The sequence below is a fragment of the Simochromis diagramma genome, unplaced genomic scaffold (genome assembly GCF_900408965.1).
Source record: "Simochromis diagramma unplaced genomic scaffold, fSimDia1.1 OVJJ01000091.1, whole genome shotgun sequence".
Lineage (NCBI taxonomy): Eukaryota > Metazoa > Chordata > Actinopteri > Cichliformes > Cichlidae > Simochromis > Simochromis diagramma.
This window is the reverse complement of record NW_024386901.1, coordinates 342,137-369,412: the sequence shown is the minus strand read 5'-3', so window position 1 is coordinate 369,412 and position 27,276 is coordinate 342,137. Positions and strand designations below refer to the sequence as shown.

Below are 27,276 nucleotides of genomic sequence, written 5' to 3'. Positions count from 1 at the left end.
TCCCAGCAATAAAGCCGCGCTTTAAGTTTCACTTCCGTGTCTGAGTCCTGCATTTTGGGTCCACCACTCCTGCCACACAACCAATCATGACAACTGGTTAGATTTCCTGAAGTCGTTTACATGTTAGTGGAGAACTTAATGAGTCCCACAGAGGATGGAAGGTTTTCTGATAAAACAAAGCCACATAGTCACTTACCTTCTTAGTTTAATGTTAGAAATATATTACTCCAACACTTGTCTTTTCATTTGTTATTCATGAATACAGTTTATGTAATCTAGTTCCATGGTCAATAACATTTTTGTTCATTCAATGGATGTTGAATTAAATGTAACATTGTTAACTCTTGGTGGGTTTGCAGAATTGCACAAATACAGGTATCTCTATTTTGTGGTTATATTCACACTTTATATTCTGATACTCTGCTTTAATTCGACTATAGTGTGCCTTATTTGGACTTGCAAAAACCTTCACGAGCCAATGTACATTTTTATTGCAGCTTTGTTAATCAACTCTGTTCTTTACAGCATGATTATCTATCCGAAGCTTTTATCTGATGTTTTGTCTGAAAAACAGATTATATCGTATACGCTTTGTCTTTTCCAAGGATTTTTATATTACACCTCAGCTGGGTCAGAGTTTTTACTGTTGGCAGCAATGGCATATGACAGGTATGTGTCTATATGCAAACCCCTGCAATATCCAGTTATAATGAATAGAATAACTATATATGTCTCTCTAGTTTTAGCTTGGCTTATACCTGCTTTTGAGACAGCAGTGTCAGTTGTGTTGTATTCTGAAGTAAAACTCTGTAGCTTTACTCTGACAGGAATTTTTTGTAATAATTCAGGATATAAGCTTCAGTGTGTGACCTCAGTGGCAATATCTGTATATGGTGTGGTCATGTTGATAAATATTGCCCTTCTTCCTTTGCTTTTCATACTTTTTACATACATCAGGATTGTTAGAGTATCTTACCAAAGTTGCAGAGAAGTGAGGAAAAAAGCTGTAAAGACATGTTTACCCCACTTGCTGGTGTTAATCAACTTTTCCTGTTTTATTGTTTTTGATGTAATTATAGTTCGGCTGGAATCTGATCTATCAAAAACTCTTCGCTTAATACTGACTTTTCAGTCAATTTTATTCCATCCTCTTTTAAATCCAATTATATATGGACTCAAAATGAATGAAATTTTTAAAAACCTCAAGATATTGTTTTGTCATGTTAAATAACACTGGTATTGCTGCCCTATTATCAAATGTATGAAATTTCATTGGTAATTGTAATGCAAGTTAGATAATGGATAATTATGCCATGGCATTTATATAAATGTTAATGCCTGCTATTCTACCGATGACATAAGTGATGGTCATAAAGCAAAGATAAACATTTTCTTAAACTGTTGCTGGTAAAATTTGATGTCTAAACAACTTATTTGCCTGCATTTCACATTTTCCTTTTTTTTTTTGGTTAGAGATTATTATTTACTATTGTTGGTTGTAAATGCACAAAAACAGTTTATTAAAATAAATCAAATTCTACCAGTCTCTCAGTGATGCAGAACGCCCTCTTTAGTATTGTCACTGACATATCAATGTCAATGAAAGGGAGAAAAAAAATTCTTTTTTTTTCAAATTCAAATTGTGGTAGCACTTTCTATGCAATTACCAAAGTAATAACCACTTAATATCCAAGTAATATCATGGTAGCAACAGTGGTTGCAGTTGAGTAATATTACTTTGAAAGTTATGTAATAAGACAATAAGAGCCCCAAAACTTGGGGTAATAGTATGGAAATACAGCTCCGTAAAAACGTGGTAATAGTAGAGTAACAAGGAAGAAACAAGCGTGATTACCACTCAATTACATGTGGTAGATTCTGTGTAATAAACAGGAAACAGAGCTGAAAAATGCAAAATTGCCTGTTTCTATTTGCTAACATATAATAACCCATTAAAGCAAAATTAAAAAGTGTGCGATTATTACCTGGATACACCTGTAGTAGTTTCTGTGTAATAAGTATACATAAAAACAGCCTGCAAAGAGCTGGCTGCCAGTAGGCAGCAGACTGCTGTCCAATGGGAGTCCCTAGATAAAGACAAAGAAGAAGTGGGGTGCCAACTGCTAACTTTAGCGTAGTGGTAATACTATATGCTAGCCAAGCCTACCTTAGACATGAGCAAGAGACACAAATATTAAGCCATACCGGCTCAGTCTGCATCAGCTTTTAGGAACCAGGAACCAAGGACACCCTGATGAGAAGTGGGCTACTGGAATGAGACGGCATCGGTGGACAGCTGAAGAGTTGGATAGCACCAGACCCCAACATGATTCACGCCTAGTACTACTACTAAAGAAGCCAATTGCTTTCTGTCAGCACAAATGAACCTGCTGCTAGTCGAGAGACACCCAGAATGGCTAACCAAAGGTTAAACAACCCTGATCCCCAAAGACCCCCAGAAGGGACTGGTCCCATCCACCTACTGGCAAATAACCTGCTTCAGTATCACATAGAAGCTTGTGTCAAGTGTAACAGGTATTACAATTAAATAACATGAGATATGCATTAAATTATTGTCTCGACTTTGGACCAGTATCAGAAAGTTCTAGGTAAGACTATGGAGTCTTGAAAGGATCAGCAGAGAAGGAACCACACAATGATAGATAAGATGTGATTTGAATAGAAACTGTATTGAAAGTTGTAAAGTTTACAAACCCTGCCTGTCTAAAGCCGGCTTCCTACAGTGCACAAACGCACATTAAAGGGCTCAAAAATCAAATCAAAACCAACATCCTCTTTAAGGAAATTCTCCAAAGAGTTTCAATTAAAGAGCTTCCGCTCCTATTGCTCAGTCCACTTCTCTTTGGAAAGAGAAATTAGAGTTCCTTGTGTGTGTGTGTGTTTCTGTCCATTGGTTCTAACACTACCCGGGTAGATTTTTAAAGTGTTAGTCTTATCTGTATCAAGGAATGCAGTTATAGTCCTGAGGTTCGCTGAAGATTGATCGCACGGCTGGCCACACCGCACTCGGGTCCGTCCGTCCGGCTGACGCAGCTTCCCACGGCCGTATTTCACAGATCTCAGATCCTAATAAATAGCCATCTGTTAACAGCTAGTATGTGAAGATAAATTGCGAATTTAACTTTTATTTCAGCTTTTCTTACCAGGATCTTTCAGCTAATTTGGCGGTTGCCTCATGAGTAATGGCTTCCACAACAGGAAATGTTGACTAACAGAAAGTCATCTCAAGGCATACTCGCCTCCTAGCGGCGGGGAGGGAAAATTACACCTCCAACCTTATGAAGCAGCACAACCCACAAATCTGATGTGGGTTACACAAGCATCATATCCGCAAAGATGAACAGGCACATGCGCGGGGCACAGAAAAGAATTGGCAAGAATACCAGAAGCACAAAACACTAGCTCCTGGTAGACCGTGTAGTCACCCCAGACTGCAAGGCCAGATTGGTTAATCTGTGCACCGCTTGGATTAATACAAGAAGGCCCATGACTCGATGCCCATATGCAGATCAACTGGATGCTAAGAGCCTTCATCAAGAACTCAAACTCAATGGGGATGTGGCGTACAACACTTGAGGCCAACTTCAAGCAATAATCAGCCATCTCCTCTACAAGATGACATCAAGCTGTAAATGGACTGATTCTTATATAGCACTTTTCTACTCCCTCGGAGTACTCAAAGCACTGTATACAACATGCCTCATTCACACCCACTCATACAAGCTCTTTTAAACACAAGTGCAAACTAACCTACATTCACACTCCCGATAAACGCATCAGAGGGCAACTTGGGGTTAGTATCTTGCCCAAGGATATTTGACATGTAGACTGGGGAAGCCAAGGATCAAACCACCAACCTTCCAATCAGTAGCTGATCTGCTCTACCATCTGAACCACAGCCACCCCTTGTATTCCAAGAGTCATTGATTCACTAATCCACACCATCAGGATATACATCGGAATGTTGTTCAGATTAGAGAAGTGTAGTCGGATGGTAACAAAGGGAGGGAAGGTAGCCAGAAGCAAGGGAATCGCACTATCAGAAGGCAACATTGCAAACATTGAGGAGAGCTAAAAGTAACTGCCAAATCCCACAGGCAAATGCGAACCATGAAGAGCCCGCTAGGAAAGCTGCAGCCAACAAGTATCTACAGAGGGTCAGGCAAGTTCTGAGGAGTCAGCTGACAGTTAAGAACAAGATCTATCAACACCTACACCATGATCAGGTACCCTGCTGAGATAAGAAGCTGGCCAAAGGAGGCGATAGAAGCCACTAACATCAAGACGAGGAAGGTCCTTACCATGCATGGAGGGTTTCACCCCAAGTCTAGCACCCTGAGGCTGTATGCTAAGCGGAAGGAAGGAGGCAGAGACTAGTGAGTTTCAGTACTACAGTCCAGGATGAGACAACAAACATCCACAAATACATCAGAAAGATGGCCATGACCAATCACCTGCTCAGGGAATACTTCAGGTGGCAGAAACCCAAGAAAGAGGAGGAAGAAGAACCATCATGGAAGGATAGGCCCCTCTACAGTATGTACCACCGGCAGATAGAGGAAGTGGGTAACATCCAAAAATCCTACCAGTTGCTGGACAAAGCTAGAATGAGAGACAGCAAAGAGGCATGAATCATGGCATCACAGCAACAAGCTCTGTGCACAAGATTGATAGAGGCTGGGGTCTATCACACCAGGCAAGACCCCATGTGCAGGCTGTTTAAAGATGCCCTGAAACAATCCAGCACATAATAGCAGGGTGTAAGAGGCTGGCAGGCAGGGCATACATGGAACACAATAACCAAGTGGCCAGCATAGTATACAGCTACATCTGTGCCGATTACGACCTGGAAGTGCCAAGTTCAAAATGGGAAACGCCCCCTAGGGTGGTAGTGAATGAGCAAACTAAGATCCTGTGGGACTTCCAGAAACAGATGGACAAAATGATGGTGGCTAACCAGCTGGACATAGTAGTGGTAGACAAGTAGAAGAAGATGGCTGTTGTGATAGACGTAGCGATACCAAATGACAGCAACATCAGGAAGAAGGAACACAAGAAGCACAAACGGCTCAGAGATAAGCTGGAGAAGATGTGGAGGGTGAAGGTAACAGTGGTCCCAATGGTATTTGGAGCACTAGGTGCAGTGACCCCTAAGTAGGGCGTGTGGCTCCAGCAGATCCCAGGAACAACATCCGAGATCTCTGTCCAGAAGAGTACAGTCCTAGGGACAGCTAAGATACTGCACAGGACTTTCAAGCTCCCAGGCCTCTGGTAGAGGACTCGAGCTTGAAGAGGGGTCTGCAGGGGCGAGTGGGGATTTTTATAGAAAGGTAAATACAAAAAAACCCCCACTAGAGAATAAATAGATTTTTTATTTGAATGGTGTTTTAAATACAGTTTATGAAGTAAAACATATACTCAACAATTTCAACTTTTTGCTTGATTTTCAATCCAAGATTCTCCCACAACCAGTCACAGCAGAACCTGGTTCTGCCAGAGGTTTCTCCCTGATAAAAGGGAGCATCGCCAAACGCTTGCTCAAAGGGTATCATTTGATTGTTCGCGTTTCTCTTTATTGTTGTAGGCTTCTGCAAACCTTACAATGGGGTGTCTAAATTCATAGGCTGCATTCTCCCGACGCCACATTTGAAGGCCGATTACGCACCAAAGGCTGTCCAAAATTGTAGACTTCTCCAAATGCAGCCGATAAATGCGTTTCCTTTTCCCGGGATCTGAAGGATGGGTCAGGTGTATCCTTCGTGGACCACCATAACTCAGAATTCATAGCGTGGCCCAGCCAATTCCAGTTTCCAACAATGTCAGCAGCTACTTTAATATTACTCTTATTACTCTTTGTGGGTCACAAAATAAACTTTTAAGATATTTTCAGGCGAGAATGTAGGTGTGTAAACTTCAAATATCTGCTCGGTTTATCATGACATCACATGCTTGAAAAGTGCTCTGAAGTTTTCTGAGACGTCTGTTACCCACCAGCTCGATAGTTAGTCGGGGCGAGAATAGCGAACTCCTGGCACATCGTTTTCAACCCCCCCCCCCGCGGTCTTTCACTGGTCAGGTTATACATGATATACGTCACTTACATAACTTAAAAATGTTATTCTTTGGCTTGTTTCAGTGTTTTATTTGTTCGTGAGTAAATTGGTTTGGCTGAGATTACAGCTGAATACACGTCAAATGGAAAGCATCTTGTTGCATTCTCAATCATTCAGGTAAGTACATCTCTAAAAGTTGATTCTATTAATCTGGAGGTAGCGTTTTCAGTGGGAGAAACGTTTTGACACTCATCCAAGTGACTTCTTGTCACTTGGGTGAGTTATGGGCGACCATGGTTCAGGGGGTTGGGAAGCTCATTTTGTAACTGGAAGGTTGCCGGTTCAATCCCCAGCTCTGTCTGTCTTGGTTGTTGTGTCCTTGGGCAAGACTTCACCTGTTGGCCAGAGGGGCCGATGGCACGATATGGCAGCCTTGCTTCTGTCAGTCTGCCCCAGGGCAGCTGTGGCTACAACTGTAGCTTGCCTCCACCAGTGTGTGAGTGAATGAATAGTGGAATTGTAAAGCGCATTTCAAAGCCTTTCATTTATCCACCCATTTGCTGTCTCTCAGCATGAAATGTGGTAGTAGTATTTGTAGTGGATCAATAACACACACTCACATTGTGGCTTGTTTACATGTACTAGTCTACAGCTGACCACATGACCAATTGCTAGATGACTTCCTTCAGCTACACCAGGGGCCAGCAACCCTGGGCATGCGTGCCAGCTGTGGCACGCGAAGGGTTAAGTGATGGCACAGCATGTAGTGAAATAATCTGAGAAGGTGTATTTAAAATTAATATCTACGGCTGGGCCACCAATACACATCACAAATTAGCTCACACAGAGCTAATGACAATACAGCTAATGACAGCGCGTCTTAATGACAGTATCTTAGCTAATAGCCTCACCTCCTTGTTTTACTTGTAACTGGCTAAAAATTACACAGATGAGAGGGATGTAGCTAGCTAGCCAGTCCTGTGAATTATGGCCTCAAAGCGAGCAAAAAAAGATGATCCCCGGTCTTTTATGTCAATTTGGACAGAAGACTGGGGTTTTGTGCAACAGAAAGATCGTGCTGTATGTGCCCTTTGCCTCGAGAGTGTTGTTTGCCGGACTTCCAGTGTTAAACGACATTTTGAGACGAAACATCAAAAAACCTTCAAGGATGAGGCAGAGAAAGTTGAATCAATTACACGTCTGTGTCAAGATATGAGAAGCAAGCAAGTACTCTGTTAGGTTTTGTATTGTTGGTTGTCATTTATGCTTAGAAATATTTAACCATGTATGCTTAGAGGTGTATAATTAATTGTGTAGTGATAGGTTGTGTGATCTTTAACAGGCTGCAAAGGCTTGGTGTGTATTCCACACTAGAATGCACACCCACATCCTGGGAGCACGAGAGAGGTCGTACCTTCTCTTATTGTTTTATGGTAGGATTAACGTATTGGCCATATTTTCTATGTTCTAGTCTAAGTGCTTTTTGTTTAGATGAGCTGCAGGACTTCCTCACCGTGTTATCTAGGGTGAACCATCTAGGGTGAGGGGGGGGGGGGGCTACCCTCTTCCCGTGTCAAGGATGTTTGCCTTTGTGCTTTCATGTATATGACCCTTTGATCAGCAGTACCACACACACACACACACACACACACACACACACACACACACACAGTATTCTTTGTTCACATGTATACCTATGTAAGATGCTATATGTTAGTGACCCTATGCATATTCATGTAACCACAATAAAAGGAGTGCTATGGGGAGCCTGGCTGAGAGTCTGATGGAGGTCAAGTGGTGGGACGACACTTGGCTCTAGGCAGGTCTCCCTCATGCATGAATAAACCAGAGAACTTTGGTGCCTTGTGTCTTGCTTTGCTGTGTAATTATATTGTCTTCAACGTTCCAGCAAATAGGTTCAAGCTACAAACCTATCATACTCTTTTTTTTTTTTTTTTTTTTTACAGCTGCAAAACATCATGGAACTGAAGCAAGTTATCGTATTGCACACTGTATTGCTAAACATGGAAAGCCGTTTACAGACGGAAAATTTGTTAAGGAGGCTTTTCTCTCAAGCTCAGAAGTGTTATTTAATGGGCTTCCAAAGAAAGATGCAATTAAAGCAAGGATACAAGACATACCTGCATCAGCCAGAACTGTGGAACGACGCATCCAGGAAATGGGTGACAATGTCAGAGCCCAACAAACAGCTGGTTTGAAAGAAGCCCAGGTGTTTAATATAGCTTTGGACGAAAGCGTTGATATCAATGACAGTCCACATTTGGCTGTTATGGTAAGATACTGTGATGTGGCAGTACAAGAGGAACTCTTCTGTTTAACCCCGATGCCTGAAACAACGCGAGGTGAGGATATTGCCAAAGTTTTTAAGGAGTGTTTTGATGAGCAAGGCATTGACATTACAAAGATTTTTGCTGTGACAACTGATGGTGCACCAGCTATGGTTGAGAAACACAGGGGCGCTGTTACCTTAATTGAGGAACAAGTTGGCTATCCCATCATGAAACTACACTGTATAATACACCAAGAAAACCTGTGTTCCAACATGTCAAATTCAGATCTTCATGACGTCATGCCCACAGTGGCAAAAGTCATGAACTTTATAGTTAAGCGATCTCCTTTGACTCACCGCCAATTCCAGTCTCTGCTCAAGGAGATGGATAGCTCATGCAAAGACATCCCGCTCCACTGTGCTGTCAGATGGCTTAGCTCCAGAAAGGTTCTGGAATGATTTGTGGATTGTTTTGATGTGGAAAAAAAATTCCTGGCAGAAAAGGGGCAAAGCCATTCCGAACTCGAAGACGAGAAGTGGGTTGAAAAACTTTTCTTTCTCACTGATATAATGGGACACCTCAACAAGCTTTTGTTCAAAAACTTTTTTCCAGCGATGTTGAAACTTCCACGTTCCGCTACTTCAAACGCCTCAGGGAGCTGTCCGCTCAGCGCAGCATCAGCACCTCGGAAATACACGGGTACGTCCAAAGACTCGAGAAAGAATTCAGAACGCGTTTTCTGGACTTTCAGGTGTATGGACCGATGTTTTCTTTTCTTATCAAGCCAGAAAGCTTTAATGAGCAGCTGGATTTGTCTCTTTTTAAATGGTTGGACACAGATGACATGGAAATGCAGCTGATTGAACTGAAAAGCTCGACTGTGTGGGTGACAAAGTTCGGAGAACTACGAACGCAGCTAGAATCCACAGCTGCGCGTGTACCTGGAGCTTGCATCTTCACTTGCTGGACATCACTACCAGACAAGTTTAACTGTCTTAAGAACATTGCACAGGCCCTATTGACAGTATTTGGCTTTACCTATCTGTGTGAACAAATTGTCCTTAGCGCCTCCCGTTGCCGTCTGACTGCCGGACACTCAGAGACTTGTGTGCTCCTTAAAGTTACAACATGTGATCCCCAGATAACACAACTGGCAAATACAAAGCAGGGACAGGGATCACATTAACATGCATATCCCTGTATTAACAAATGTCATATTAGCCCAGTTTATTTATTTTTTTTCACTGTTGTGAGGAGACCATAAACAGGATTTGCATTTTCTGTTGTATAGTTCCTTTGCTGTTATGGTGTTTTTGTTATGTATAAAAAGTGTTTTTTGAAAATAGCTGATCTGCACTTTGCCAACATCTGTCAGCAAATATAGTTCTATAAAGTTATTCTATGGTGTGTAACTGTTGATATGCTGTTACATATTGCTAATGCAATTGTTATTGTCATTGTTATTGTTGTAAATAAATTTCTTGTTAATGCAACGGTTGATATGGCACTTTGACCTTTGAGGAAATTTTAGATGGTACTCGTCATCAAAAAGGTTGCCTACCCCTGAGCTACACGTTTACAGTACTTAAGAAAGGTGTGTTTTTTTGAATGAAAAATTCTTTTGAATTTCCCATAAGTCATTCTTGCAGACATTCAGAAATTTCAGCAATTAAGAAATTGTTTTGTCTTCAAAATATCAAAGCCAAAATTGAAGATGCACTTATGCACTCTTAACCTCTGCTGTAAAGCTGTATCATTTAGGAAGTCAAGAAGGTCATTTGGCAACGTAATATGTGTGTGTGTGAGAGACCATGTGTGCCTTAGAAGAATGAGAAAAAAATATTTTCCAATTGTGTGTTGCAATTGCATCTGTATGATGGTACAGAAAGTAAACAGAGTCCACAGGTGATATAAGGATTCTTTAATGAGTATCATTAGTGAGTTTTCATCTGTGCCACCTCCACTGTGTAAGACAACAAGCCAAGCCTCATAGGAGTGGCTGGACTACAGCCAGTCTCTAAACAGCTAATTATGACTCAGTCGCTTCAATGAGCAGGTTCTCCCATTATTATGACCCGTGAAACTGATCTAATATATTCAATTCAATTCAATTTTATTTATATATCGCCAAATCACAACAAAAGTCACCTCAAGGCGCTTCATAGATAACTAAGGGAGGATTCAGGGTCACTTGGTCCAGCCCTAACTATATGCTTTAGCAAAATGGAAAGTTTTAAGCCTAATCTTAAAAGTAGAGATAGTGTCTGTCTCCCGAATCCAAACTGGAAGCTGGTTCCACAGAAGAGGGGCCTGAAAACTGAAGGCTCTCCCTCCCATTCTACTTTTAAATACTCTAGGAACAACAAGTAGGTCTGCAGTGCGAGAGCGAAGTGCTCTAATAGGGTGATATGGTACTACAAGGTCATTAAGATAAGATGGGGCCTGATTATTTAAGACCTTGTATGTGAGGAGCAGGATTTTGAATTCAATTCTGGATTTAACAGGAAGCCAATGAAGGGAAGCCAAAACAGGAGAAATATGCTCTCTCTTTCTAGTCCCTGTCAGGACTCTTGCTGCAGCATTTTGGATTAGCTGGAGGCTTTTCAGTGAGTTTTTTGGACATCCTGATAATTATGAATTACAGTAGTCCAGCCTGGAAGTAATAAATGCATGAACTAGTTTTTCAGCATCACTCTGAGACAGGATATTTCTAATTTTAGAGATGTTGCGCAAATGGAAGAAAGCAGTCTTACATATTTGTTTAATATGTGCGTTGAAGGACATATCCTGGTCAAAAATGACTCCAAGGTTCCTCACAGCGTTACTGGAGGCCAAGGTAATGCCATCCAGAGTAAGAATCTGGTTAGATACCATATTTCTAAGATTTTCAGGGCCGAGTACAATAACCTCAGTTTTATCTGAATTAAGAAGCAGAAAGTTAGCCGCCATCCAGGTCTTTATGTCTTTAAGACATTCCTGCAGTTTAACTAATTGGTGTGTGTTATCTGGCTTCATGGACAGATAGAGCTGGGTGTCATCTGCATAGCAGTGAAAATTTATGCTATGTCTTCTAATGATGCTGCCTAAGGGAAGCATGTATAATGTAAACAGAATTGGTCCTAGCACTGAACCCTGTGGAACTCCATAATTAACCTCAGTGTGTGAAGAGGACTCTCCATTTACATGCACAAATTGGAGTCTATTAGATAGATATGATACAAACCACTGTAGTGCAGTACCTGTAATACCTACAGCATGTTCTAATCGCTCTAATAGGATATTATGGTCGACAGTATCGAACGCTGCACTGAGGTCTAGCAGGACAAGCACAGAGATGAGTCCACTGTCAGAGGCCATAAGAAGATCATTTGTAACCTTCACTAAAGCTGTTTCTGTGCTGTGATGAGCTCTGAAACCTGACTGAAACTCTTCAAATAAACCAATCCTCTGCAGATGATCTGTTAGCTGTTTGACAACTACTCTTTCAATGATTTTTGATATGAAAGGAAGGTTGGAGATTGGCCTATAATTAGCTAAGACTGCTGGGTCTAGAGATGGCTTTTTGAGTAAAGGTTTAACTACAGCCAGCTTGAAGGCCTGTGGTACATAGCCGATTATTAGAGATAGGTTGATCATATTTAATCACAATAAACATCCAGTATACCTTTGGGTCTTAAGACCAGAGAATGTTTCCTTCATTTTCCGCCATAATTAGTTGCTAAGTTACGAGATCTAACTGTCAAAATGATAAGGTGGTCAACAGGTTAGTATGTCTTTGGCCCTAGAGAGCAATTAAACTTCAGCTTGGTATTAATAGGCATGCCCTTTAACCTCCTAAGACCCGAACTCTTCCCCAGCATTTTTAATTTCTCTTTGATATTTGGGCATATTGGGGCCCGATGAATGCAAAAACAAAGAATTACCGGATTTTTTTTTTTTTACCTTATTTTTGTTTTTAAGAAAAATAAGAGCCACATATGAGGATATTTGTTTAAATTTTTGATAGAACAGTAGCAGTATAATGTCCTCGTAAGTGGATATCAGGCCCATGTAGAGCAAAATTTAGTATTTTGGTCTAAATAACCCAAAATGTGATGTCCAAATATGTGGACGCCAAGTCCTAGGAGGTTAAAGAGGACCCTTCAACAACAACGAAAAGTAGTCAAAGTAAACAGATATTATTATGGGTACTATGTGGCTCATTAAAACATGTACTGAAAGTTTAATTAATCAAGTCAATATTGATCATCATTGGTCATATAATGTCATACAATATTATCTGTGCACAGTTTTCAGGTAATAACCCAGAAAAGACAATAATGAGGCTTATTTTAAGCAAAGACTTTTCACCATTATCTTGTAGGTAGACCTACTCAAGAAAGTGGGCAAAGTCCGTGCTTTAGAAAGTGGGCAAAGTCAGTGATTTATGAATAGCATGACATTAACTTGTGTAATGTTACAAGTACTATGCAGCAGCAACAGAAAAAGCACACAAGGTACTACACTACTGCGTCTGATTCTTTGCATTGAGCCTGATGATGCTTGGATGCACCTGCTGGGTCATGGAAACCCATTCTATTAAACTCTATGCAGTTTTCTTGACAGTTGCTGTCATTTGTAATCACTTAGACTTTGTTATAATACCATTACTATGGCATGACTTTTAGCATTTCAGAGAAAACCCTACTTTTTGGCAGTTGGGACTACTGTTTTATATATGAATCCATAAATTAGCCCCACACATGGGGCGATCTGCGCTAACTTGCTAACGGAGATAACGCGGCTATGCCGTTAAAGTCATTTTAGTGAGATTAATGCTGACAGCATTAGTGTAAGCAATCCAGAAAAAAGTTGGAACACCTGTAAAAATTCATAGCACCAGCTTTCAAGGCTTGATCAACTGCCATTGCTGCAGAACAGCTTTAAACATTCCGAACCGCTACATCTATCACTACAGCTGTCTTCTTCTGTTTGTCTACCAGCACTATGTCCGGTTCGTTAGCCACCACCATTTTTTCTGTCTGTATCTGGAAATCCCACAGGATCTTAGCTCGGTCATTCTCCACCACCTCCACGCCATATTTAACAAAGGTATTTCTTTATGCTATGCCAGCCACTTGGTGATAGCATGCCATGTATGCCCTACCTGATAGCATCTTGCACCCTGCTGTTATGTGCTGGTTTGTCTCACCTTACCTCTCTTGTTATCATCCGACTACACTTCTTGTAAAGGTCCAGTTTTGTTTATTGATCTAAGCCTGAACAGCTACGCGTAGTGTCCAGTAGAGGGCTCTGTTGTTTAGTTAGCGGTAAGCTGCACTTCCAGCTCAGACCGGTTTTGTGGCGCACATGTCCCAGTAGGCAGCTCTCAATGAAGCGTGAAGCAGCGTGATACCGGACTCTAGCGAAACAAACAATTTGCAGCCCTTGGAATGCGGAGCGAGGTACATGTTTTAAGTTGTATTTGTTTGCTTAATTGATATTTTGTTGTATTTTCTGCTTTATTTGAGTTCATATTTGTAATAAGCGTCTAAGAAAATGTATTTTGTGTTTCTGTTTAGTTTTCACGGTGCATTGGCGCACCTGGCGCACTGTTAGATTCTGAATGAATCTCAAAGTAAAAATTATTGCACCCGTCGAGGCTCTCTCTATTTCTTCCTTGGTCCGGGGGACTGCTACAGTGAAAACTCGGTCGCTGAGTGAAGGCTACTTGCTAGCTCCCATGCCAGATGAGTGCAGCCCGTGCCACGAGGTGGGTCCGTGTGTCAGCTGTGAGAGATTTCTACACCAGTCAAGATCATCTTTGCTTCGTCGCCTACCTCCCCTTTGAACTCTGATGGTCACTTTACGAAGGTGCAGGTATTATGCCCATTAAGGACTTTGCTGATAACAAAGTTAAAATGTCTGCACACTAATTCAGAATTACTTGCCTTAAATATTTTTGTGGTTACAGCCCTAAAGGTATACTGCATTGCACTGAGTAATTACAATCTTTAAATTGTATGGGTTTATTCTTCTTGAAAGTAACGTATATCAGCGGTATTTACAGTTACATTTTGTCTAATATGTGGGTGCTAATCCGTTTATTTATGTGATGTAAACGTCTGATGTGAGCATTGTTTCCAAAAGTAACACTCACGTAAGTTTAAGTCCAGACGTTATCGCATAGAGCAACATACACATTGCAGTAACAAAATGTTGAACGCTGCTGAAGAAGCCGACGACTTAGAGCAACAAGGAGTAAGATCCAGCAATCGTGAAAGGCATTTAACTGAAAAGGGTAAAGAAATGCAGGAATATGAGGCAAAGAAAAATGAGAAGGCATTTAACAAAGCTTATGACACTTGGAAGAAGGCCGCTAAAGAAATCAGAACAAAGCTGAAAACTTTCTGCTCACCTGAAGAGCTAAACAATGCCAGTCATGACATAAGAGACAAGCACGCTGTAGTACAACAGCATTATGAACCCATTCGCCGCAGCCAATCCATGACGCCCGACATTGTTAAGCGAATGGATGCTTGTGCAGTGCTTACAACTGACATTTGTGAAGTTGTTGCTAAACGACAGGAAAATATCGATCAGCTCTTTAACGATCGCCTTGAAAAGGAAAGAGTACGAGTGATGTTAAACAAAAGGGACTATGGTTCTGTGTTTGGTGATACAAAAACTGAAACGTCGTTCCCAGAGGGTTCAGTTGCACGCTCAAAGGCAGATTCTACTGGCAGTCGTGAGGTGGAAGCAGAAGCTGAACTTGCAGCCAAAGTGGAACAAGCAAAGGCCACACAAGAAATATTGGCACAGGAAACCAAGATCAGCCAAATGGAAAATGAGTGGAAAATAAAGGAAGTGGAAACAAAGGCAAAGTTGGAGGAGGAAAAGACTAAACTTCAACAGTTAAAGGCAGACAGCGAAGTGAAAGTAGCAGCTGCACGAGTAAGAGCCCTTAGCGCTCAAAATGACATTGAAAGCCATGATCAAGTGTCCTGCTACAACTTAGAAAATTCCGCAAATCTCCCCAACAGCGCACCACGGCTCTCTTTAAATCCACAAGCACCAACATTTAGACCTCACAATACTACTCCAGAACGTGAAGAACTTAGCTTAGTTCAAGCCCTTGCCAGCTCTCTTACCCTAAACAGGCTTCCTGTACCTGAGCCCACGATCTTTAGTGGCGACCCCCTAAAGTTTATGGATTGGAAGGTATCCTTTATGGCACTAATTGGTGACAAACCTTTACCTGTGTGTGAGAAAATGTTGTATCTAAAGAGCTATCTTGCAGGTGAAGCACGAAAGGCAGTAGAGGGATATTTCTTCCGCAACAGTGAGCAGGCATACGCAGGCATTTGGAGCGTTTTAGAGGAAAGGTATGGCAGCCCATTTGTTATTCAAAGAGCCTTTAGGGCTAAACTCACAAAATGGCCTAAAATAGCTGCCAATGATCCTAAAGCACTGAGGGAGTTTGCAGATTTTCTCCAAAGCTGTGCAGAGGCTATCCCTCAAGTCAAAGGCCTAGAGATCCTTAATGATTGTGAGGAAAATCACAAGCTTCTAAGAAAACTGCCTGAGTGGATAGTGCAGAGATGGAGCCGCATTGTGGTGGAGGAGCTAGACAAAAGCCAAGACTACCCCAACTTCGCTCGCTTTACAAAGTTCATACAAAATGAAGCTAAAGTAGTTTGCAATCCTGTTGCCTCACCATTCCTAATAAACGAAAGGGCATCAGAAGAGCGGCACGTTAAAAGAGCGAAGGCACTCAGTACTACCATCCAACCAAAGTCTCCACCAATCCCAGTATCTACTTCTAGACCTAAACCCCCATGTTTGTTTTGCAAAGAAGAATCGCACGGCATAGCTAAGTGTCCTGCTTTTGCAGCGAAAACTAGTGATGACAAGAAAGTTTTCATTCAAGAAAATCGTCTCTGCTTTGGGTGTTTGAGGAGGGGTCATGTAACCAAAGAATGCAGAGGACGTCACTCCTGTAGTAAGTGTGGTCGGCGTCACCCCACCTGTCTACACACAGAAAGAGTGAATGAACCTAAAGAAAGGAAAACTGAGGATTCTAAATCCCCAGATGAAGGTGCAAACAAGGAAGTGCATAATGTTATGACTCATGTACTAACAAGGAAACCATCTTCCACATCCAGCATAGTACCAGTATTTGTGTCAGTTGCATCTGAGCCTGAGAAAGAAATACTTACATATGCCCTGCTTGACACCCAGAGTGACTCATCCTTTATTTTAGAGGATTTGGCCTTAGAACTAAATGTAGACGCCCAACCAGTGCAGTTAAAGCTTAGCACCATGACTTCCGTCGACACAGTCGTTGCAAGTAAACTTGCCAACAACTTACAGGTGCGTGGGTTTGATTCTGAGACTCGTGTCCGAATAGAACAAGTCTACTCTCGTGACTTTATCCCAGTTGACAAGTCTCATATCCCTACCAAGGAAACTGCACTTCAGTGGCCACACCTTGAAGGCTTAGCTAACAAGTTACAGCCATTGCAGAACTGTGAAGTAGGTCTATTGATTGGTTATGACTGCCCATCAGCACTAGCCCCCCTAGAGATCGTCACAGGCAAAATAAACGAACCTTTCGCACAAAGAACCCTACTAGGATGGAGTATTATTGGTTCTGGTAATCCTCACCTAGACAGAGAAGGTAACCAGAGTTATGTGCACAGGATCACAGTCAAAGAAATGCCCATACCATCAGCTACAGAAGTACTCAAAGTCCTAGAGACTGACTTTAATGAGAGAAACTATGAGGATAAGTATGTATCACAGGATGATGTTCGCTTCATACAAATCCTCAGTGATACAATAAAACAAAGACCAGATGGGCACTATGAGATGCCGCTTCCCTTCAAGGGCAATGATCCACCAGCGCTTCCCAACAATAAGAAGCTAGCCACAGTCCGACTGCAACACCTGAAGAAAAGGCTAAAGGCTGATAAACAGTATCATGAACATTACTGTTCCTTTATGAGAGACATTATCAGCAGTGGTGATGCAGAATTAGCCCCTCCTTTGTCTGAAGGCAAGACTGCATGGTACATCCCACGCCATGGGGTATATCACCCGAAAAAACCAGCCAAGCTAAGAGTCGTCTTTGACTGTTCAGCAAAATTTCTCGGTGTCTCATTAAACGACACTCTTCTCACAGGTCCAGATATGATCAACTCATTGGTGGGGGTACTCTGTCGTTTCAGAAAGGAAAATGTAGCCATAATCTGTGATATCGAGAGAATGTTCCACCAGTTCTCTGTTTGTCCAGACATGCGCAACTATCTGAGATTTCTGTGGTGGCAGGATGGACAATTAGACAAAGAACCCAGAGAGTACAGAATGGCTGTACATCTATTCGGTGCCAGTTCATCCCCTGGATGTGCTAATTTCGGCCTGAAATATTTGGCACAACAGTACAGAGCAGACTATCCTAAGGCCTCAGAGTTTGTTGAACAGAACTTTTATGTAGACGATGGTCTAACTAGTGTCCCATCAGTTAAAGAGGCACAAGAACTCATCACCGAAACACAAGCACTTTGTAGACTTGGCGGTCTACATCTGCACAAGTTCAACTCAAACCAAAATGATGCGCTTTCCCAGCTGGAACCCTCAGACAGAGCAGACACCACAGAACCGCTTGATCTCAAACCTGACACAACAGCTGAAGGCCATGTGCTCGGCATCCAGTGGTCAATCAAAAATGACACTTTCAGTTTCAAAATAAACACTAAGGACCAACCTCCTACTCGCCGGAGCATACTGTCAGTGATCTCATCCCTGTACGACCCACTAGGGTTCGTAGCTCCCTTCACCTTAAGAGGCAAAGGTATCCTACAGGAACTGTGTCGCAGAGGCATTGAATGGGATGACCCCCTTCCTGACAACTTACGTTCACGGTGGGAGGACTGGAAAGATGGGTTGGAAAGACTAAAATCGGTTGCAGTGCCTAGATGTTACCACCCACCAGAACTAACAGACATTGTAAAGGTGGAACTGCACCACTTTTGTGATGCTAGTGATTTAGGATATGGTGCATGCTCCTATATTAGGTACCTCAGCAACGAGAAGGTCCACTGTAGTCTTGTTATGGCTAAGGCAAGAGTCGCACCTACCAAGGTGACAAGTATCCCACGATTAGAACTCTCAGCCGCAGTCACATCAGCCAGAATGAGCAGCATGCTAAAAGCAGAGCTTCAGATGTGCATTAATGAAGGGTTCTTTTGGACTGACTCCCAAGTAGTCTTAGCTTATATTAACAATGAGGCACGACGGTTCCACGTCTTCGTTGCCAACCGTGTTCAGTTAATTAGGCAAACTACAGATCCCAAACAGTGGCACTACATTGACACAGCTCAGAATCCTGCAGATTACGCCTCTAGAGGGCTCAGTGCATCAGAAATCATGTCAACATGTTGGTTGTCTGGTCCAAAGTTTCTGTGGGAACATGACATTTCATATGCACCCAGCCCCTCAGCTGTGTTGTTAGTAGGGGATCCAGAAGTCAAAGCAGTCAAAGCTCTCACAACTCAAACAAGTGAACAAGACAATATCCTCAGCCGTTTGTCAAGGTTTTCAAGCTGGTCAATGCTCCTTAAAGTGGTTGCAAGGATAAAAAGATTGAGATCCAGCAAAGCCCAGTATGGAAACTTTGTAACAGTAGATGAACGGAGAACAGCTGCTGACACAATAATAAAGCTCCTTCAGCAGCAGGCCTTTTCTCAAGAGATGGAAGTGTTGAAGGTGGGAGATAACCTTCCGAGTTCAAGTCCCCTCTTTAGAGTAGATCCAGTACTAGATCAAGGACTTATCCGTGTTGGAGGAAGACTGAAGAAGTCAACACTCTGTCAGGGACTTAAACACCCCATCATCCTCCCAAAAGACCATCACATTACAAAGTTGATCATTGCTCATTTTCATGCACAGATTTGTCATCAAGGTAGAAGCCAAACTCTCATGGAAATCAGATCGAACGGATTTTGGGTGATTGGTGGGAGCAAGGAAGTTGCAAAACTAATAAGTAAATGTGTTCAATGTCGAAAACTAAGACGTTCACCAGAAGAACAACGCATGTCTGAACTTCCAAAGGAACGAGACATTGGCGCAGAGTCCAGTATCTCACTGAGCAGTTTTGGAGTAGATGGAAAAGAGAGTACCTTCTGAACATATCTACGAGACAGAAATGGCACGTACCACGCCGAAATCTTAAAGTCAATGACATAGTCATTATCAAAGAAGACATGCTTCCCAGAAATCAGTGGCAACTGGCTCGAGTGGTTGAAGCACCAGAAGAAGATGACGGTTTGGTCCGCAGAGTCAAGCTTCAAGTTGGCGATCGAGGCTTAATAAAGAAGCAGGGAACAGCACACAAACCTCACGTAGTTGAGCGACCTATTCAAAAGCTTGTAGTTCTATTAGAAAATAACTAATTGATGTTTCAATCAATACTGTCACATCAGGCGTATTTTTGCGAAAGTTTATTGATGATGTATTTGAAATTGTGTTCGTTCTTGTAGTAATGTCCATATGTTACAGCTGGAAATCATGTAAAGAACGTTGTTTGTTATACATGATTTGGTGGGAGTGTAAAGGTCCAGTTTTGTTTATTGATCTAAGCCTGAACAGCTACGCGTAGTGTCCAGTAGAGGGCTCTGTTGTTTAGTTAGCGGTAAGCTGCACTTCCAGCTCAGACCGGTTTTGTGGCGCACATGTCCCAGTAGGCAGCTCTCAATGAAGCGTGAAGCAGCGTGATACCGGACTCTAGCGAAACAAACAATTTGCAGCCCTTGGAATGCGGAGCGAGGTACATGTTTTAAGTTGTATTTGTTTGCTTAATTGATATTTTGTTGTATTTTCTGCTTTATTTGAGTTCATATTTGTAATAAGCGTCTAAGAAAATGTATTTTGTGTTTCTGTTTAGTTTTCACGGTGCATTGGCGCACCTGGCGCACTGTTAGATTCTGAATGAATCTCAAAGTAAAAATTACTGCACCCGTCGAGGCTCTCTCTATTTCTTCCTTGGTCCGGGGGACTGCTACACTTCTCCAGTCTGAACTATATTCCAATGTCATTGCTGTACATCCTGGTGGTGTGAATCAGTGAATTGATGTCTCGTTCAATCTTGGCATACAGCTTGATGTCATCCATGCAGAGGAGGCACCTGTCAACTGCTCCATTCTGTAGTCGGTTTTCGTAACCAGTTTTGTTAACCCTTTAAGACCTACCATAGAACCAAGTCCGCCAGAGCTTATATTATATTTTTACATGCTGTGGAGCCATTTTGGGAGCATTTCAAGTTGCTATACATCAATACAACCATTATAGCCCAAATTTTAATAATATGTCTGCATTAAGTGCATAGTAATTACATAAATTGCAAAAAAGTGCAATAAACTACAAAAAAATTTAAAATCGTTTTTGTTTTTTTAACATATATTTCTAGTTAGAGAAATTTAAGAGGCTTATCCCTCAAAACTGTAAATACAAAAAAGTTGCACAAACTAGTTTCCCACCAAAGGAAATTTATTTTGAGTGTTTTCATAGTTTTATTTTTGAGATACACCAATTTTTATATAGTACAGGAAAAACAAAAAAATATATTATAGTGCAAATTTGCAAAATAACAGCATATGCATCAAAATAAACTATTTCCAGCAGTGCAATATGAGTCCTAAGCATCCCAGAAACGACACAGAAAGTCATGAGGTCAAACATAACTTTTAAAAACACAAGTATAAGCTCATGAGGCCACGATGGTAAAAAAACTACATTTCCGCAAAATGACGTCACTTCCGGTTTCGGGCAGGTCATGTGGTCATGTGATAGTTCGCGTTGATGGACGTAGGAAGTGTTACAAACAGCTGATCGGATCGGCAAAGCGTGTTTCTGGAATATTATGTTTTTGTTGCTACAAGCGCTTTTTATGCAGTTTTTGCAAAGCTATATGTGGAAGGAAACTGTGACCGAGGACAAGCTGATGGCATAAGATGTAAGTACAATTCCTCCGGTTTCATATGCAAAAAAAATTATTGCGCTAGCTCACGTGGTTGCAGTGCTACCGGGATTTAAAAATAGTTACGCAAAATGGAGCATGTCCGCTCCTACCGGTTCTAAAGGGTTAATGATTTCACTGAGGGGGTTCAGGCCTATGCAGAAAAGCAGTGTGGACAGCGCATCTCCTTGGTAGATCCTGCACTTGATAGTGACTTGTGCTATTGGCTTGAAGTTGGCCTCTAGTGTTGTACGCCACATCATCATGATTAGGGACCTGTTGATCTTGAATAGTTCCAGGCATTCCAGAACCCAGGTGTGGGGCATCGAGTCATAGGCCTTCTTGTAATCAATCCACGCAGTGCACAGGTTGGTCAACCTAGTCTTGCAGTCTCGGGTGATTGCTTGGTCTACCAGTAGCTAGTGTTTTGCACCTCTGGTATTCTTGGCAATTCCTTTCTGTGCCCCACTCATGTATTGAGGCATGTGCCTAGTCATCTTAGCGTTTATGATGCCTGACAGGACCTTCCATGTGGTACTGAGGCAGGCTATTGGTTGGTATTTGGATTGGACCGGTCCCTTCTGGAGATCCTTGAGGATCAGGACTGTCCAGCCTTCGGTTAGCCATTCTGGGTGTCTCTAATCAACTAGAAGCTGGTTCATGTGTGCTGCCAGATGCTTGTGGAGTGCAGTCAGCTTTTTCAGCTAGTAGGCGTGAACCGTGTCACAGTCTGGTGCTGTCCCATGTTCAATGCTGCAGATTTTTCGTTTCTATACTCCTACTATACTACAGAATTGCTCTGCTCACTTACCTTGCAGCATTTGCCCCACAAGTGAAGCAAATAATAATAGGAAATACAGCTTCTGTTAAAGATTTGGTTCTTTTGGCTAAGCTCCCTTAAGAACTGGCTCTTACAGCTTCCAAATGGTTATACATTCAGTATTAACTTCATTTTTTTATTCGGTATTTCCATAAAAATCTTGTTTTCATGCATTTTCTACTGCTGGAGAGAATATACACAGGTTTTGACAAAAGTTTGAAATGTTTTGTACTCACAGTCGAAATGTTTAAATGTCACTATCTATCGTTTTAGCCAGCTCCTCATCAACACTTATTTATTTGGCTGTGGTCATTTGTTTTAGAAGAAATGTGCTTATTTTGGATTGAGCTGCAGAAGTCTGTGGTATACTTGGAGTTTTTCACAAGATAGTAGGTGCTAAAGCAGAAGTACTTGGCTCACAACAGGATACTTTTATAGGGTCAGTGGATGGCAGCTGGAGGAGCGAGGGGAAGGTCTACTCCAGCTTCTTAGTAATCTGTGCAGAATTATTATTGACTGCACTTAGTTTTGTCATCTCTAGCATCTTTGAAATGCCACCAGTAGTGTCAGTGATGATGGAGACCACAAATGTCACTCATTTCTCCATCTCTGTGTTACTCTTTGTACCTGGCCCGTACCACTACACTTGCTGTCTTTCAGGGGTCTGCCCGCTGTGTTCATCAAAGTAAACTCCCATTCCTGCCTGCACAAGAGCAGGTGAACATTCAGCTTGCTTGACAGGAGTCAGATCTTCATATTCCCTGAGAAGAATTGTCTCTTAGACCAGGCACTAACTGAACACAAACAGTTTGTGTATTTGCTGAGATTTGTTGAACTGATAGAATGATGCACTGCAACCACAGCTCACGGACATCTGCACTAGTTCAGGGGTCCGTTCTTCGTACCTCGCTTACTACATCCAAGATCAAATGACACATCCAAGATCAAATCATTGCGCTAACTTTGAGCTCGCTATTCCGGTTCTCCGAACACACCTGTTGTTGACGATTAGTATAGCTGGATGAAGTAATGTGAGATCACTGGGTGGCTTAACAGGGGCTACGCATCGATAGTAGAAACATTGATCGGCAACCCTTTGATTGGTCGGCGAAAATGTCGAAGGAGCGCGCTCGGTATTTTTCGGCAGCAGAGCAAGAACTCGTGATTGAGGGATTTCAGGAGTTTCAGAGTTTAATTAAAACGCAAGGGAACACTGCAAAGGCTGCAAAAGCAAGGAGAGAGGGCTGGCAGAAAGTTGCTGACAAATTAAACTCGTAAGTAATTTACTAATAATAATAATAATAATGGATTGGATTTATATAGCGCTTTTCAAGGCACCCAAAGCGCTTTACAATACCACTATTCATTCACTCTCACATTCACACACTGGTGGAGGCAAGCTACAGTTGTAGCCACAGCTGCCCTGGGGCAGACTGACAGAAGCCAGGCTGCCATATCGCGCCATCGGCCCCTCTGGCCAACACCAGTAGGCGGTAGGATAAATTTATTATATTACACTATATTATATTATATTATATTATGTTATATTATATTATAGTATATTACATTATATCCTCTTTCACATTAGAGCCACGACAGGACCCACTAGAACATGGGAACAAGTAAAATTGAAATATAAGAATACTCTACAGAATGGTAATATTTATCACTTATATTGCTTTTAGTCTCTTGGAAAGAGACCCTGAAATAATCTGTTTGTTTGTTTATAACAGCAACCAAGAAAAGGGCAGAGCACAAAAAGACAGGTGGTGGTCCTGCACCCCCTCGTCAACAAGTTGGTTAAGTAAATAATACCCTCACGGGAAAATCGATATCTCTCTATGAGCACACTGTCGCGCTGAGCTAAAGGATCCTGTCTATCCCGCAATATACGCTTGCGAGTTCTGAAAACTCTCCTTATCAATCTTGCACCTTCCGCAATGGGTGGCTCGCGTATACGGACAGGACATGGCTGCGACAGACTTCCCAAATCCACCTTCGCTTTTATAGCCGTGGTCTCTCATCTTGATTACACGAAGTAATTTACAATTACTACTCTAAAATATGAATTACATCTGACATAATCAAATACATGAAATAGAATGATTAATAGTACATTTCCCTTTTTTTAGGAAATGACCTGTATGTATCTGTATGAAATCAATAAAAGGATCAAGTGCTGCATTATCTTTAGTTACACTGATAATATTTATTTATGGTAACACAGTGGTAAAATATCGCTGTTGCTTTCGTATAAATGAAGCGGACATACCTGAGTGGCCGCGATCTAATCTTGTTTACATAAAGTAAGCCTGCTCCCGAGCAGGTTTACGCTTACGGATCTGTTGCTATGACAGCAAGTCCCGGATGAGCTTCGGAGAACCGAACGATCCAAGATCACGCGAAATCGTCAACAATCAAATCCAGCTAACTTACTTAGCGAGGTACGAAGAACGGACCCCAGGTGTTGTACCAATAAACATCAGCCCACATTACCCCTGACCATGTCACTGTAAGTAATGCATAAATTATATTACTTTGCCTCTTTCATTTCTTTACGATAACCTCTGGTGACTAATATACCAACATGTCACGTCTCAAATCAAAAGTAATAATCCTGTAGAAAATACAGATTAATTGTCCAAAAAAAAATGCTCAAGTAAAGAACTTAATTTGTACTTTATTACTTCCCACTGCTGGGAATCACACTAGAAGCACTAAAAGCACAAGCTCTCCACAGTAATTCTCTTTTTACTGTCATCCACATCACATTGGCCGAAGGTAAGTGTTTATGACTCTTTGACTAGCATCACTCCTAAAACATAAGACAGATGAAAAATGGCATAAAAATAACAAGACTTTTCAATATTGTGAATAATAAGATTGTTTATCTTGGAACATCAAGAAGTAAAACACTGGTATAATTTCAGGCCTCTGGACTTATTTAAATTCTGTTCTTGCTATAATCTGAACATACAACCAAGAGCCTTTTTAGGTCATTTAGACTATAAATATATAAAAAAAAAACTTATGACAAGTTGGATATTTGTAATGTACAAGCTTGCACAATGAATATTTTGTAATAATGCAGTTTATACTCTTCAGTGTGTAAGGTCAAGATTAATTATTGTATTTGGAGTGGTTGCTTTAATAGATCTTACAATAGTTCCTCTGCTCTTCATAGTTTTCACTTATGCAAACATTTTTATCATCTCATATCAAAGTTGTAAAGAAATTAGGAAGAAAGCTGCAGAGACCTGTTTACCCCATCTGTTAGTTTTAATCAGTATTTCATGTCTAAGTGTCTACGATGTAAGCATAGCTCAAGTGGAATCAGATTTTCCAAAAATTGCTCAATTACTAATGACATTACAAATATTGCTCTATCATCCATTGTTTAATCCATTCATTTATGGGCTCAAAATGAAGGAAATTTCTAAACAGCTAAAAAGATTATTTTGTCAAGCCAGAATCATTTAATGTATTAACTCTAAATGAAACATTTATGTTGTAGTTATACTGCTCCACAATGAAAGTTGACTTTCATTGTTTTTTCTGTAGGTTCTAATAATTACAGCCATAACAGGGTAATCTGCCTTACCAAAGAATACATATTAAATTATTATATTAAATAAATCACATTGATGTAGCCATTTTTTCACTGCTGTTTTCCACACAATTCTTTTTCATTTTTTTTTAAGTTGTATATTATTGTGCTGAGTACAATACTTATGTAAATAGGATGTAATGCCTACAGTTTCAGAGCTGGAGAGTTTTGGTAAGTTCCAAACTAAAAGTTTTAATGAAGCATTTAAAACAAAATGTATGGAATTATCTTAACATAAATGTATCAGCTCCACCATAAGTAACCTGATCCATTTTCAGATAATTGTTTTTTAACTTTTTATATTTTTTCATTTTTACTTTATTACTGATTTCGGTCAGAGGGCCCGGTGGCGCCTGTGTTCGGCAGCCTCGCCTCTGTCAGTGCGCCCCAGGGCAGCTGTGGCTACAATATAGCTTGCTATCGCCAGTGTGTGAATGTGTGTGTGAATGGGTGAATGACTGAATGTAGTGTAAAGCGCTTTGGGGTCCTATGGACTAGAAAAGCGCTATACAAATACAAATGCAGGCCATTGTTATTTGCAAAATGCTACAAGTGCGACATAGATGGAATAAGTAGTTCAATTCAATTCAATTTTATTTATATAGCGCCAAATCACAACAAAAGTCGCCTCAAGGCGCTTCATAGATACAGAGAAAAACCCAACAATCATATGACCCCCTATGAGCAAGCACTTTGGCAACAGTGGGAAGGAAAAACTCCCTTTTAACAGGAAGAAATCTCCGGCAGAACCAGGCTCAGGGAGGGGCGGCCATCTGCTGCGACCGGTTGGGGTGAGAGAAGGAAGACAGGATAAAGACATGCTGTGGAAGAGAGACAGAGGTTAATAACAGGTATGATTCAACGCAGAGAGGCCTATTAACTCATAGTGAGTGAGAAAGGTGACTGGAAAGGAAAAACTCAATGCATCATGGGAATCCCCGGCAGCCTACGTCTATTGCAGCATAACTAAGGGAGGATTCAGGGTCACCTGGTCCAGCCCTAACTATATGCTTTAGCAAAAAGGAAAGTTAAAAGTAGAGATAGTGTCTGTCTCCCGAATCCAAACTGGAAGCTGGTTCCACAGAAGAGGGGCCTGAAAACTGAAGGCTCTCCCTCCCATTCTACTTTTAAATACTCTAGGAACAACAAGTAGGTCTGCAGTGCGAGAGCGAAGTGCTCTAATAGGGTGATATGGTACTACAAGGTCATTAAGATAAGATGGGGCCTGATTATTTAAGACCTTGTATGTGAGGAGCAGGATTTTGAATTCAATTCTGGATTTAACAGGATGAAGGGAAGCCAAAACAGGAGAAATATGCTCTCTCTTTCTAGTCCCTGTCAGCACTCTTGCTGCAGCATTTTGGATTAGCTGAAGGCTTTTCAGCGAGTTTTTTGGACATCCTGATAATAATGAATTACAGTAGTCCAGCCTAGAAGTAATAAAAGCATGAACTAGTTTTTCAGCATCACTCTGAGACAGGATATTTCTA

At 41.4% G+C, this 27,276-nt stretch overlaps 1 protein-coding gene across 1 annotated transcript; it reads left to right on the top strand.

Annotated features, from left to right (window-relative positions):
- The first annotated feature begins 310 nt into the window (after positions 1 to 310).
- On the top strand, positions 311 to 25,659 carry LOC120735365 (olfactory receptor 11A1-like). Its single transcript, XM_040034707.1, has 2 exons — positions 311 to 958; positions 25,381 to 25,659. The coding sequence occupies exons 1-2, from the start codon at positions 311 to 313 to the stop codon at positions 25,657 to 25,659; spliced, it is 927 nt and encodes a 308-aa protein (XP_039890641.1).
- Positions 25,660 to 27,276: the final 1,617 nt, after the last annotated feature.

Bases quoted from the DNA above. Each gene is read 5' to 3' on its own strand.
- LOC120735365 (XM_040034707.1), top strand. From the start codon at position 311: ATGGATGTTGAATTAAATGTAACATTGTTAACTCTTGGTGGGTTTGCA. The intron at 959-25,380 runs ATTGTTAGAGTA...ACTTATGCAAAC, and splicing joins TACTTTTTACATACATCAGG to ATTTTTATCATCTCATATCA.